Genomic DNA, 15,100 nt, shown 5'->3' on the forward strand with positions numbered 1-15,100 from the left:
TGTCAGTGTCAAATAATTCCATTTTTAAATGGTAACTGATAAATGGAAGAACTAATGGTTCCTCTTAAGGACAATGTTGCATTTCTTGTGAGTGGATGCTAAATTCAATGAAACAGGAAAAAGAAATCAGAATACCTTTGCCTTAAAATATAGGGTGTAGCAGGTGTCTGAGCTCCGCAACAGCAATGTCAGACCAGCACACAGGACTGCATGAGTTACACTAAGTTGGGCATTTATATATGGTGTAGTGAAATACTGATATCCCTCAGCCCTGGAGAACAGGCCTCAGAAACTGAACTGGTTCTGAACTCAGAGATTATAGAATCATTTCAGCTGGAAGAGAGCTTTAAGATGATCGAGTCCAGCCTTTGTCCCAGCCCTATCAACCACTAGACCACTTCCCTAAGTGCAACATCCAATCGTCTCTTAAACACCTCCAGAGACAGTGACTCCACTACCTCCCTGGGCAGCCCGTTCCAATGCCTGACAGCCCTTTCAGTAAAGAAATTCCTCCTAACGTCCAGCCTGAGTCTCCCCTGGTGCAATTGAGGCCATTTCCTCTTGTCCAATTGCATGTCCCTCAGCCATTCCTCATGTGACACATACTCCAAATCCTTTACTAGCTTGGTAGCCCACCTCTGAATCCTCTCCAGCACCTCAATGTCCTTCTTGTAGAGGGGAGCCAAAAACTGGACACAATATTTGAGGTGCAGCCTCACCAAGGCCAAGTACAGGGGAATGATCACCTCCCTGCTCTTGCTGACAACACTGTTCCTTATACAGGCCAGGATGTCATTGGCCTTCTTGGCTACCTGAGCACACTGCTGGCTCATGTTCAGCTGCTGTCAACCAACATGCCCAGGTCCCTCTCCGTATGGCAGCTTTCCAGCCAGTCCTCCCCAAGCCTGTAGCACTGCTGGAGGTTGTTGTGGCCCAAGTGCAGGACCAGGCACTTGGCCTTATTGAAACTCATGGCATTGGCCTTGGCGCAGCCATCCAGCCTCTCTAGATCTCTCTGTAAAGCTTCCCTATCCTCAAGCAGATTGACACTTCCACCCAGCTTGGTGTCATCTGCAAATCTACTGAGAGTGCACTCTATCTCCTCATCCAGATCATTAATAAAGATGTTAAACAGGAGTGGCCCCAGCACTGAGCCGTGGGGGACATCACTCATGATTGGCCACCAACTGGATTTAACTCCATTGACCATGACTCTTTGGACTTGACTATCTAAGCCTTTCTTCACCTAGGAAAGTGTATGCCCATCTAAACCAAGAACAGAAAATTTCTCTAAGAGAATGCTGTGGGAAAGTGTCAAATGCCTTAAAGTCAAAGTAAACAACATCCACGGCCTTCCTTTATCCAACAAGTGTATCACCCTGTCATAGAAGGAGATCAGGTTTGTTAAACAGGACCTGACCTTCATAAACCCATGCTGAGTGGGCCTGATCATCTGGTTGTCCTGCATGTGCTTCAGAATAGAACTTAGGATGATCTGCTCCATCAGCTTCCTGGGCACTGAAGTCAAACTGACAGGCCTGTAATTTCCCAAATCATCCTTCCTACCCTTCTTGTATATGGGTGTTATATTGGATGACTTCCAATCATGTGGGACCTCCCAGCCAGCCAGGACTGCTGATAAATGATGGACAGTGGCTTGGCAAGCACCCCTGTCCGTTCCTTCACCACTCTAGGATGTACTTCATTTGGCCCCATAGATTTTGACCCTCGCTCCTGTCTCTTGGCTTCGGGGGCTGACTGTCCCCAGTGGAAATGCTGCTTATTGTTAATGTATTTATAGAAACTTTTCATATTACCTTTTACCTCTAAAGCCAGATTGACTTGTAGCTGGGCTTTTGATCTTCTAATTAATGCACTACCTAACCTAACAATGTTCCTGTACTCATTGTGAGTGGTCTGCCCTTTCTTCCAGTGGCCATAAACTCACTTTTTTCCCCTGATTTTAATCCAAATTTCCCCATTCAGCCAGATCTGTCTTTGCCTCTGGCTTGTCTTAAGGTACGTGGGGATTGGCCTGTTCCTGGGCCTTTAAGGCTTTGTTCTTAAAAAGTGTTCAGCCTTCCTTGACTCCTATACCCTTCAAAATTGACTCCCAAGGGATTCTACCAAGTAACCTCCTAAACAGGTCAAAGTCTGCCCTTTGAAAGCCTAAAGTGTCAGTTTTGCTGCCCCGCCTCCTGACATCTGTATGAATAGAGAACTTAATTATTTCACTGTCATTATTCCCCAGACACCTCCAATTGCCACATCTTCCACAGACTTTCTCTGTTCACAATCAAGAGGTCCAGCAGGGTCGGCTCACTTACCAGTTGTGTGAGGAAGTTATCCTCCACACATTCCAGGAACCTCCTGGTTTGTTCCATCACTGCTGTGTTTATTTCCAGCAGATACCTGGGAAGTTGAAGTTCCCAACAAAAACAATGGCAAGTGACCGTGACATTTCTTCCATGTGTTTATAGAATGTCTCATCTACTTCACTACTCTGGTTGGGAGGTCTATAGCAGACTCTCACAGCAATATCAGCTTTATTGGCCTTGCCCCTTAACCTAATCCAAACACTCTCAACCCCATCAGATCTTGGTCTCCCCCAACCCCCTTTTAGTTATTCTTACATGGTCCTTTTTAAGAACTGGAAAACTGAATTTTCTCAGTCAAATAAAGCTTCCTTAGCAAAATAGCTTTGGCACATGCTACCATTGCATATTTATTTTTTAGTACATGGAAATCAATTAATCTAAAATAGACTAGAACTGATCAGAAAAGGCAATCCTAAGTCATGATGAAATGGAATGGTTTATAATTGTTATGAGTTTTTTTAAAATATTTAACTGTGTGACCTGATCTAAGTGGACCTGCTTTAGCAGAGGGTTTGGATGAGATGATCTCTAGAAGTCCCTTCCAATCTCTACCATTCTATGACTATGATTTAACTTGAACATAAGCTAAACTGAGTCACTGCTTGAACATTTTTATCACTGAGATATGGCACCAAAATGCTATACATCGAAACAGTACATATATTGGGAAATGCCAGTTTGACACATGTGCTCCCAAATGTCTTTGCCTAACATGACTTACATGAAGACACTTACTTCCATGCTTCTGGCTTCCTGGTGGAGGACCCCATTCCTCCATGGGGTTGCCAGCATTGTAAGGATTTGAAAGGATGGCCTTGTGAGTAGGAATGGAATACTTTGGTTATTTGCATTGTCTGAAGTCATTCTGAACACGGGGCATGTTAAAGACCTTTTCTCCCCGCTAGCAATCAGCTGCTCAAGTCTTGACGATACAACCATGAGCTTGGAGTCTATTCCTGCCTTATCTCTTCCAAAAGGTGCTTTTACACCATATTCTGCTGACAAGCTGCAAAGACACTGCTACATCTTTCTATAAGCTGTTTCATATGGATTTCCAACAAAACCTGTGTCTTGGTAGCTTACTCTGCACCTCTAAGAGTTTACAATCTGCATGCACACCCCATGTCCAAGCCACCCAGATGGCTGGTTTTAGTCTTGTGCTTTCTTCCATCAAAAATTCACTGAATTAATAGCTTCACTATGAAGGATTATTGGCCCCATGTTTAAAAAGATCAAATAGGCAGAGCTATGTCTTTTAAGCAGCAAAAACTGCTTAAAAACAACCATTCGAATTCTTAACTAAATTCCAAACATATTTTAAGGTCAATGCTCTATCCACCTCATAATATTGCATTCAATCATCAATGTGCTTTCTATTTGAAACTCATCAACTTGCATTTTACACACATTCAAAACCAGCATCACTGGGCTGTCGTTTCTTGTGAAAACCATCGTGTAGCAAGAGGATGTATAAAATACTAGATGAACATTTCTGGGGAATACTGCAAGGACATGGGAAATCCCAAAAGGAAAGCAGTCTGCACAATTTACACGTAGTAGTAATAGATTCTACACGGAAACAGTTGTTTATGTGTCTATCTCACAAGTGCAAAAGTTCATTAGTCTGAGACAATTTTCTTTTACAAAAATTGCTGCAAGTGAAATATTCCTAAGAATTTGTGGCTTACTTGGTTGTTTCGCTTCTCCAGCAAGATATTCATAAAATAATTATACTATATATGCAAAACAAACACTTTATATATGTGTCTGCTTGCTTTGATAAAATATAAGCTTCAGCCATGTATGATTTTTTAAAAAAGGATTAAAAAGGTAAGTAGCTTTCTTATGCAACCATTTTCTTCTTGAATAAAGCCACAGTAAAACCATATAGCAAAAACTGCTTTATTTCACCATTAGCCATATAATCAAATAAGCATATAATGATGGCTGTAATATTTTTGTTCAAAACAGTTCCAAACCCCAAGAATACTCTACTGATAACGTTAACCAATACTTTATTCCTATAAAAATAAAAAAGAAAAATGATACATTCATTTCAAGAAGTGTCCAAATTTTTAAACAATAAATTAAGCTTTGTAATATCAACATCAATTTACATTTCAAATTATTTCAAAGAAAAGTACAGCTTAAGATACAAAATAAACTCTTTCCTTACCTTCCAAGTACATCAATTACATTATTTTATTCCTTTAATGTGCTGGTACCTAAGATCTCAGAAGAAGAAACTATAGAGTCCTACAGAAACAACCATTAAAAAAAAAAAGTCGCTGAATAAATGTTATCTTCCAAGCTTTTTCTACATCTCTGACAAAAAACGCTAACTGAAAATACATGAAAACACAAACTCATTGACTAGAACAGTCGAATCTTTTGCAGAGCTTGCAAAAAACCCCCAAACTTTTGCTTTCCCTACTGTTATATAATTGATTCCAGTACTATTAACCACATTCCTTTATCAGATGCAAAGGTCAGTTTTAACCAGTCATCGTTTGTTATTACAAAAGCCTGGCACATTTTCAAAGCCTTGACAGGACTGTCCTCTTTATTCATTTTGCGTTTTCTATTAAGCTTACACAATGAAGTGTGAAAACCTAAATCATTTCTGTTTTGTACTCACTGCAGAGATCACTGGAATATAAGCACTGATTCTTGCAATTAATTTTGCAAAATCTGGATCCGAAATATATTTGCAATTGAGTGCCTATACTATTTCCCCACCCAATTTCTACAGACAGTAATTTATTTTCTACTAAAAACTGGGAAACCAACAGCTACACCAGGTTCTCATTCATTCAGGTATGCAAAGCTCTGAATGAGAAGGTCATTGATCAAGAATAACTCAACTGCTACCAGGCTAATCTGCTGCTTAATTGAAGCAAATGAAGCCCATGAAAGTTAACACTGCTAGTTTGAGCTTTTTTTTTTTTCCTGTACCTGGAATGAACGTAGGCCTTCAATGTTCTTGCAAACTTATATAGATGCCCTTGATTGTACTTAAACCAAACTCCTCAAGTTCAATAATACAAATACAACCCTGCCAAGCAAGGTCAATCTGGACTGCTGATTTACTGAGCAGGATTACATCCTCTTCCCTAAGGCAGGAAGACCTTTCTCCTCCAGTTCTGCAGCAAGGACTTCTGAACCAGGATAGCAACCAATCCTTTGAAAGAAAGCTGGAAAATTAATCAGGTGGTCAGGTCAATGTTGACTTTTCTGTGCTTTAGCTGCCATCCTGTTTATTAGTTGAGAATTTGTTTGGTTCACAACTACACGATGCAGTCACTGCAAAGAAGATACTCCCTTCTGGCCAATTGCTTTTTTAAACAGAGAAGTTTTTTTTCCTTGTAAAACACAAGCATGTTTCAGATAGATTTTCGTAAATAATCCTTCCTTACTTGAAGATTCAGATTTCAATGTGAGGTATTTTTTTTTTAAAGCATCAACTCTAGCACTGCATAAGAAGGTTTCATGATGCTTGTGAAAAGATACCAAAAAACTTCTTTACAAAACGGTTACTCTGCAAAAGGCTGATAGAAATATGATTCTAGACTGGTTTCACGTGGTAACTGGTTTAAGGTAATGGATTTAACAGATCTAGCAAAGGATCTCTTTCCTCTTAGCATGTGTGACAACCTCACTAGTTACCCAGCCACATTCAGGTCCCATTTATGTCTCAGAAAAAGGCATCAAATGAAAACAGCTAAAACAGAAGGAAAATATTTCAGTTTTTTTTCATGTTACTTACAAGCACAAAGCAGTAAATGAGGAAAAAGTTCAATTTAAAATAATTTTTAGGGTCAGATTGTCAAAAATTAAGTCCCATCAACAGTAGGGCTCTTCAGTAAAGAAATCGTTCCAAGAGAAATGACACATTTAAAACATAAAATGTTCTGCAGAGGAGAAAAAAAAATCTTGCATTTCCTACCTCTACCTTATCCGTTAAAAACATTTTCATCCTCACAATTCTTTATTTTTAAAATAAAAAAGAGGTCTTATCTACCCTGAGCAAAACATTTCTGACCTGCTTCTTCAAAATACCTTTCTGATTTTTACTACTCTTAGCAGCACTGTTTAAATTCCTCATTGAGGAGCTCAGTTCGGGCTGGTCTGAAGACCACATTGCACCTTCAGCAGGTATAACTAACATCGTATCTTAAGTAACTATAATAGTGCTTGTCCTGTATACAACAAAGTCAATTTTAGACTTGAGTGAAACCTCACAGTGTTCTTTTATAAGATAAGATAAAGGCAGCTCAAGAAACGACATCATGAAAGCCAAGAAAACAGAGATGAGCAATTAGTAGTAAACTAAAGTGTTGTTATAGTCTATTATAATCAATGCTTTAATATCTCAATAAGAATTTCAATAAAGATTCAAAACCTGCAGTGAAGCTCAAAATAACACAATCTAAGACTCCTATCCAAGTCTCCCGCAACAGAATTAGGAGAGTCAATAAAGGCACATTCTACTCCCCATTCCCAAAGCCACATCTTATGATGATTGTCTTAAAAAAAAGACAGACAACAGTCTCTTAACTACAGCCCAAACTAAACAATGTCAACAGTACACACAATTTGCTTTTTTCCATTATATTCTTGGTCCTCAACAATCGCTCTTTATGTCAGCAGTCATATCAGGCCACTACTGTCACAGGGTTAATCTGAGCTGAGGAGCAGTGGAATCTATCAGTATCATGCACTACTCCTTCCTGTTCATTCAGGAAAAAGCTTACTTTTTAGAAAAGAGATGACAGATTTCAGTGATCGTGGATACTATTGTTTCAAGATTGTACAGCTACTCAACAACTGGAACACTAAATATGTTGAAGTACACTAAAACTAAACCATATTGCAGTAGGTCGCTATATTTAAACTGTTAATATAATACCATTGTTAAAACAGACAGTCGTCTGAGATGGCTTAACACTATCAGTGTCAGAACTTAAATGCAAGAGAATCCACTTAATCAAAACATTACGTTTTATGCAATGAATTAATCATTCACTTGGCTTTCATCTGCCTCTGAACAAAGTATTTGATGACACAGCTTTACCTTCTATATAGTTTCAATTAATAAATGTTTTTAACCAAGTAGACTAATTGCAGGTTACCAACTGAAATATAAACATTTCCTAGCTCATGTTCTTTCCCGAAAGGCTTTATGTGAATGAGTAAAATAAACCTGCACTTAAATGCTATGTTTCAGGATAAAAAAAAAAAAAAAAGCTATTATCAGTGAAATAACTGTATTTCATTTTTAATTGATAGTAAACCATGCATGTCTATTTTCAACCTTTTCAGTTAGTGGACCATTTATGCATTTAGTCTGACACATAAGAACAGTATCTACAAGGAAGAATTTATACAGCAAAATAGTATAATATTATGCATGTAATAATGCAAATGCATAGTTTGTTAGATATTTCAGAACTATAATCCTTTTGAAATTTATGTATATTTTTAACCATGTATTGCACAGTGGAAAAAAAGGAGGAGAAAATCCAGAACCAACGGTAAAAAAAAAAAATAGTGTATATGAAGAGCTATTGATGAATTCTTAGGTATATTCTGATTGCATATAATTTAGTAGCAATACCTAAAATATAGGATTACTGAAAGTAAAACCCTGAATTACAAAATGTCTGGGGTGGTTTTTTGTGGGTTTTTTTGGCAAAACAAAAAACAGTATTCAAGGTTTGGTTATATTTTAATGCTTTGTATTTCATACATTCTGTTACACAAAAGGCATTCATGGTTTACGGCACCATTTCTCTTATTTTCAATACATGCTAAGGTCTGTTTCTCCCACCTCTGTCTCATAAGTGTTCCCCTGTAACATTTCTGAAGATGCTCTGAATAGGCATTTTACTTCTGTATCAAATATAAAGCCACTTCGTTAAGTCTTTTTTAATTCTGAAGAATAAATGTTAGTGCATTTCACAGTGATGAAAATCTCAAAGGTTTACTACTCCCTTTTCATCCACTGCCATGCTAGAAATTTAGATAATTGTCATGATCACACAAGTAAAAATCAAAGTTAAACCATTCACAAAGGTTATACAGAATCTTGACTTCACAGTGTTTTCTACTATTTGTCAATTGCTTGGCAGCTAAAAATTTTGTGTTAGGAGTTTTAACTTCTAACAAGTTTTAAAAAATAAAAATCAATTAGCAATGTCTTTTAAAAATTTCCTAATTCTTGAGGAGACAAAAGCCAGAATTAATAAGATGTTCTCATAACTATGCTTTCATTGCAAGGTCAGATTTAAGGCATATATAACTCAGTGCAAAGTCATCATACACCGCAAAAAGGAGACAAAACCCCTTTCACTTCAGCAACACTACAGGTACATGTGCAAAACCCAGCAAGACTGAAATATAGATGGACACAATGTATAAGCTATTTGTGTAATTAATATTTGCTCTGTGTTGTTTTGTTGGGATTTTTGAAATCAAATATTACAGAGTACTACTTATATAGCTTTGAGTAGTCTCTCAGTGGCCAGCAAATTCAAAGAAGTTATTAAAATCCAAGTAAGAGTTCACTAATTATATTTACTGAAACCATCTAAGTTTACCATAACAAGAGCAGCATTTGTTGTTACAATATGACCGTAATTATTTCAACACACAAATACTAATGTAAGTCAAGCCTATACCATATCTCTTGAGACGGGAGTTACATAAGGAATTAATTTACAGTGTTTTGGCAAATAGATATTCAACAGGAAGAAGCATAAATAGTGATAGGAATACAGCAATAATCTCAAATACAAATAAAGCATAACCAAGTACTTCCATGAAAGAAACAGATGTCACAAAGAGATGCTTTGAGTAATTTCTTACTATTTATTTTCTTGCTTTTTCCCATCTTGCTTTTTTCACCTTTTGACAAGCCATTAATTGCAAGTCATATCAACTGCAAGGGATGACTTTGAGACCTGGGCACAACAAAAATAATGTTTTAACAGCAAAGGACACCCTTATCAAAACGGAGGCTTTCATTAACTACCCAACAGGCACAGATTCTCATTGGTCAATATTCTCTCTGACATCAGCAGTCAGTCTGCACTTGTACACTTTTCCACATGCATTTTTCAAAAGAGGCTTCCTGAGCAATATGTGCATGTCCACTATCACTTTATATTTGGAGTCACAGACAGATTGAGTGGTCTAATGCAGTTCAAAAAGTTGAGTGAATCGGAATTACAGTCTCTTGCCCTCCAATCTGTGTCCCATCAACCAAGAGGATAATGATCCAAAATGCTACAATAACTTAAGTGAAAGCTGAATTGCACTATAAAAGAACGAGCACAAACCTATTCACCCTTCAACCTAACAAAGCCAAGCTTTCCATGTGCCAATTACTCTGTATGTTCCAATTAAAACTCTTTTGATCAGCCATGGGTCTTCTTTACCTCTATCTAATAATGTAATCTTGAAGAAAGGTCTAAGCCAACAGAAGACAAGAGTCAGCAGTTTAGCACATCCTACATTCACTTTTCAGCTATCTCCTGGGGGAAAAAAAAAAAAACCAAAACCCCTTTTGCATATTATATAGCTGTGGCAGTTTCTATAATGAAACTTCAGATATAAACCCTAATATCCATAATACAAACCATAATTCTAAAATATATCTGAATACGTGTGTCTGTGTATATATATCTAAAAAGAAAATGATATAATTTTATTCTTTACACATATAAACATCTGGCTAATATGCTGCATTAAAATTTATCCTTATTTAGGATTAATCTTTTAAATAACAGTTTTAAACAGTTCTTTAGAATATTTTTTTAAAACACCATTAAAAAATGAAGAATTATCTCAGGGTAATCAACAAGCACACACAAAATAAATTAACATTATACAAATGTGGTTATATCGTTCAGAAAGTCCAATTCTCCCATTTGAAATGAAACGGAGACCAGTGTACCTTAGGGCGAATTACACGATGTACAAATTCATCCTCTCTTTCCATGTAAATCTTCATGTGATTTTACCTGCATTTCCATAAAGCAAGAAACATGGGAAATCCACAGATCTCTTGCAAAAGGGAGCTGTGTTTCACTGGATAAGAGCAGTTTTTGCTGAAGGGCAGCAAGTCAACATTTTATCACCACCTGAACACTAGGCAACACCTGTGTCCTTGTAAGCTTCACACCTTGAATTAGCAGCAATAAATTTGATGGGTTCAGTAGTAATTTTTCTTCCAGTATTGGATTAGACTACTTTGCATATACAGCAAGTCAAAAGTCTAGTACTTGTATGCAACATGAATCCACATTTATATCTGAGAACTCATAAAAACACATGGAAACAAAGGCAACAGAGAATTAAACCTTGTTTGAAGTTAAAATTATTTCAGTTCACATATAGAAATAGCAGCGAACAACCACTATGAAGGAGTACATCAGAAACAAAATAGGAGTACAATAACTAAAACTGTGAGAACGAGGTCACTGTTAAAAGGACAAGTTGCAATTAAAATTGATCAACAGAAGATGTGGACTGTATCATCTGCATAAATGTTTAAATGGAGCATAATTTTGCACCTAACTTACAGTAGATGTTATTTCTATGAAGTGTATTATAACAGCTGGAATATTTACTAATATATTTCTGGTAACTGAATACTTAAATTCACCAGCTTTTAATATACAGGAGTTATACATCAGCCTTTAAAGCTCTTTGTAGGCCTTTTAGAAGTCAAGGTCACATTTCCATGAATATTTAGAATCTCAATAAGGAAGTTACAAATATCAACTTCAGTGACCTTTCATACAATACAAAGATATTAAATACTTTCTTAAGCTGAATTGTTTCAATATTATGAATTTTCTTTTTGCTATTTCAAAGGAAACACAGGGACTTTTGTAAGTTCCAAGGTGAAGGGTGTTTTAAGGCAGTAAAAGGTTTCCATGATTGTTTATGGTTATCTATGTGAATAAAGCATATTACACACAATTGCTCTTATATTTATCTACATGACTTCATTATACTGTACATGATTTAGCAAACTTCTTGAGAAATTTAAAGTGCCACGGATCATATGCGCTCATCTGTATTTTCATGGGCTTCTAGTCCATTCCAGTTGTTTCAGAAACAAGCCCTTGCTTTACTTAAAGAGCAGTCCTGCTACGGGAAAAAAAGAATTCATCCCTCACTGCTGTGCTAACTGGAATCCAGTGGTTGAACCAATCCTTCTTTGTAAACACGAAGAATAGCTTCACAAACAAATTTGTATTGACTCTGTATTAGAAAGAAAAAACAGAAAAATTAAAGGATTAAACTCCTTAAACTCCTGATTATACAGTAGTATTGAATAGGACTAACAGTCTCACTGGTTCCTTTTCTCACAGGAAAAAGATACAAAGATGGAAGGAGAAAATCCAACTCTCTGGCTGTGTTCACAGTAAACAAAGGTTAGCATTTACTCTTCTTTAAAGGACAAGCATTAAAAAAAAAAAAACCCTCACATCAAGGAAAACTCACTCCTCAAATTTAAAGAACACATATTTAAATTTCAGGGAATAGACTTCATTTGTAAAAGTTATGCTTTTTTTCTTTTTTTTGTTAGTCACCTGATTATTGCTTATGTTCTTAACTTGATAATCCTGAAGTTATATATTACTCACTTTTAAGTTACATGACCAAAACCATATTTACCATATAGGACATATATGTCCAACTTCCCTGTTAAGAATTTCTTTTTAAAAAAACAAAACAAAACAACTACACTATTCCAGAAGATGGGAGTTGCTCTACTTGCCATTTGTGATCAGACCACACATCTTGTTTTGTAACAGAATACAATCAAAACCTTTGGAATTAATAGTTTTGAAGAGTAATAGCCACATTACTTCTTTTGCACCCAACATCTTGAGCTCATTTAGTTCTTATAAAATCTTCACAAATCAGATTAGTGCTTCTTTTCGAATTATACTATTACAAAGACTCCATGGTCTTATGATGTACCTATTTGTTAAAAGCAATTAGCCTGTGAGGCTCTGAGAAGTGGTACAAAGAGACATTATCAACAGGACTAGTACTGAACCAAAAATCCACAGTCTGAATACATTTTTAGGATTAATACAATCTCGAGAAGACAACGGAAATTTAAAAGAACTTAAAGATCAAAGCATATTTATTCTCTGAAAGTACTTTTCACTGTTCTCAAAACCCCAAAATGAACACCTTTCTCCAAAGCTCCATGTCATATATATCCAAAGAAATACAGCTTCACGTTTACCAAATCCATTTTTACATCTTTGAAACATTCTCTGAACTGCTTTCATATGTCAGCTCTCATCGACAATGCAGGATCACCTGGAAACATTTATCCAATATCTCCCAAAGGACAGGGATAAAAGATATTGCTTGGACTGTGAAGAACCTTAAGTTGCATTTAAATAACAGTCATTAGGAATGTTATTCTCATCTATAACCTGCAATACATTTTTCTCTTAGGTACAGAAAAACTTATGGAAAACTGGGGAATGGATATTCATTTTCTGCATCTCAATTTTCTTGCCTTTTCTTTCAACCCTTCATTCAATTACTCCCACCTTCAATATCACTCTGTTCTTTTGTCTTTTTTTCTTAATTACCTTGACTTTTCTCTCTATTGTTATTTTCATTTGCATATTTCTACTGCTGAACAAGCCAAGTGTGATATTTAGCTCCCTATTCAGTACTTCTGGTAACTTGTGTGATCAAGTTACTGAACAAACAAGAATGAGCACTCCAGCATTGCTTTCTGACTCAGTCTGACTTCACTCTTATGCATTGCACATGTTCTTACTGCTCACTCAGCTCATAACTAGTTCTATTATGTATGTCCTAAAACATTACTTTCTGTACTGTTTAATATCTCTAATTTCTCTTTAATGGAACATAATGCTTAGTTCGTTAGGTTTTTTGTTTGTTTTTTAAATTGAAGGCCATAAGGTTACACAAATTATGTTGTAGCTCTATTATTATGGTAGAAGATTTTGTTTTGCAGTTCCTGATGATCAGATTGTGGGGCCATTGAGAAACTATGGCTTTCACATGACTAACAGCAGACATTAAACTGACCATATAACAGCTCTGACGAATCCACTCAGGGCAGCTGAAGATGTTTCAGGCAAGTCCGCTACAACTGAACAGTGTCTCTATTACAACTGAACAGTCCCTAAAGGCTTCTCCCAGAAGCCCTAAGCTGGATATAAAATGTGACAGAGAAGCTAGCTGGAACGCAGGCACAGGAATACAATAGAGCACTCAGGATAGATCAAAATGTTTAAATGCATCTCCTTGGTATTCTGTTTTCTCACAGTGGAGTGCTTGCTTCTGTATCTCATTTACTGCACAGTATGCCAATTTTGATCATTGGCTTTTCACAACAGTATCTGCATATTTCAGAAATAACAAGTGAATTCAGTTTCACAGTATTGCTGCCACAGATTATCCCTCTCCTGATTGTGTTGATAGTAAACTGTGGAACACAGCAAGCAAGGTAAAGAATCCTATTTTTGATACTCAGCTTTCTACACTCCTGTCTGATTGTCAGTGTACTGACCACCATTCCCAATATTCTTTAGTTACACTAAACTGTAGAGTGCAAGGATCCCTTGCCATCAATCAGCAAATCATGATTATTCCTATTGTGACAGCAGGAAGTCAGCCTTATGGCAAGCTGAAGTTTATTTCAGGTTCTCATGTTTGATTGTCAAAAAGACAACCTCCTCTAGAAAGTTTAAGCCTGAAATTCCTTAGTTCATTTTAGAAACTGAAGGGCTTGGACAGGTGCAACTCCAGAAGTCAAGAGTTAGCTTAAACTTGAGGGTAGTGTTCCTCATTTTGTGACATCCTTTGTCATAAGCTCAGCTTCCCTTTCCTCAAGGAACAGGCAGGGGATTATTCAGAAAACTCCCTCCTCAACCCTATAGTCCCAATGGACTTCCAAGAGAGTGCACTCATACTGCAATGAACAAGAGTCCCAGCAGCATACATGAACAATCTCTTCGCAGAGCACTCTAACATTACACAAGCAACTAATTTCTGACACCCCATGATAACAAAAGACTTTTCCCCTCATTTGGTCAATCATCTAACTCCTGAAGTCATCAATCTATTCATGAATAGAATTTGTCTTTTCAAGTTACCTTCTTCTTTGATCAAATGGAAACCAAGGCATTTCCTTTTGAAGATAAGAGACAGAAATGCCCAGTTTAACTGTTGACTTTATGGGTCCAAACTCCTTTACTTCCATTTTTCATAAGGCATTTAGCTTTCTGAGATAACCCACAATTCATATTCTGCCTTCCAACCTTTACTGAAGAAAATAGACCCTTCCATCCTTCATCCTTGGTCTCTTACGTCAATATGTTCATTTGCAAAGCTGATAAAATCACCTTCAGTATCTTAAATTCCTTGAACCACTTCTATCTTAAAACCGTCTACTTTCACATTTCAGGTTACTGATACTACTCCAACTTTTCCTGAACTTCAGTTTTGTTTTTCTGGAGTGGTGGCACAATTTAAAAATACACATATATTGTTCCTATAGAATTTCTGCTCCTAAAGCATCCTCTTGAAAAGCCACTTCCACTCTTCAAATTATGCCAGAGAACTTTACCTTCAGTTCAAAGGTAAACTTCCTATAAACTTCCTATATGTGTCTATGCTAGAATGAAGAGCAAAAAAATATTCTTGCT

At 36.7% G+C, this 15,100-nt stretch overlaps 1 protein-coding gene across 8 annotated transcripts in view; it reads right to left on the bottom strand.

The window, feature by feature from the left end:
* Nucleotides 1-10,186: 10,186 nt before the first annotated feature.
* PTPN3 (protein tyrosine phosphatase non-receptor type 3) overlaps nucleotides 10,187-15,100 on the bottom strand; it is a 123,858-nt gene continuing 118,944 nt past the window's right edge. For all 8 annotated transcript variants that reach the window (XM_061995408.1, XM_061995411.1, XM_061995409.1 and 5 more), the window contains one exon: nucleotides 10,187-11,651. In XM_061995408.1, coding sequence (XP_061851392.1) covers nucleotides 11,574-11,651 — 78 coding nt within the window. In that variant the 3' untranslated portion in view covers nucleotides 10,187-11,573. The remainder of the gene's footprint in view (nucleotides 11,652-15,100) is intronic.

The sequence above is a fragment of the Colius striatus genome, chromosome 4 (genome assembly GCF_028858725.1).
Source record: "Colius striatus isolate bColStr4 chromosome 4, bColStr4.1.hap1, whole genome shotgun sequence".
NCBI lineage: Eukaryota > Metazoa > Chordata > Aves > Coliiformes > Coliidae > Colius > Colius striatus.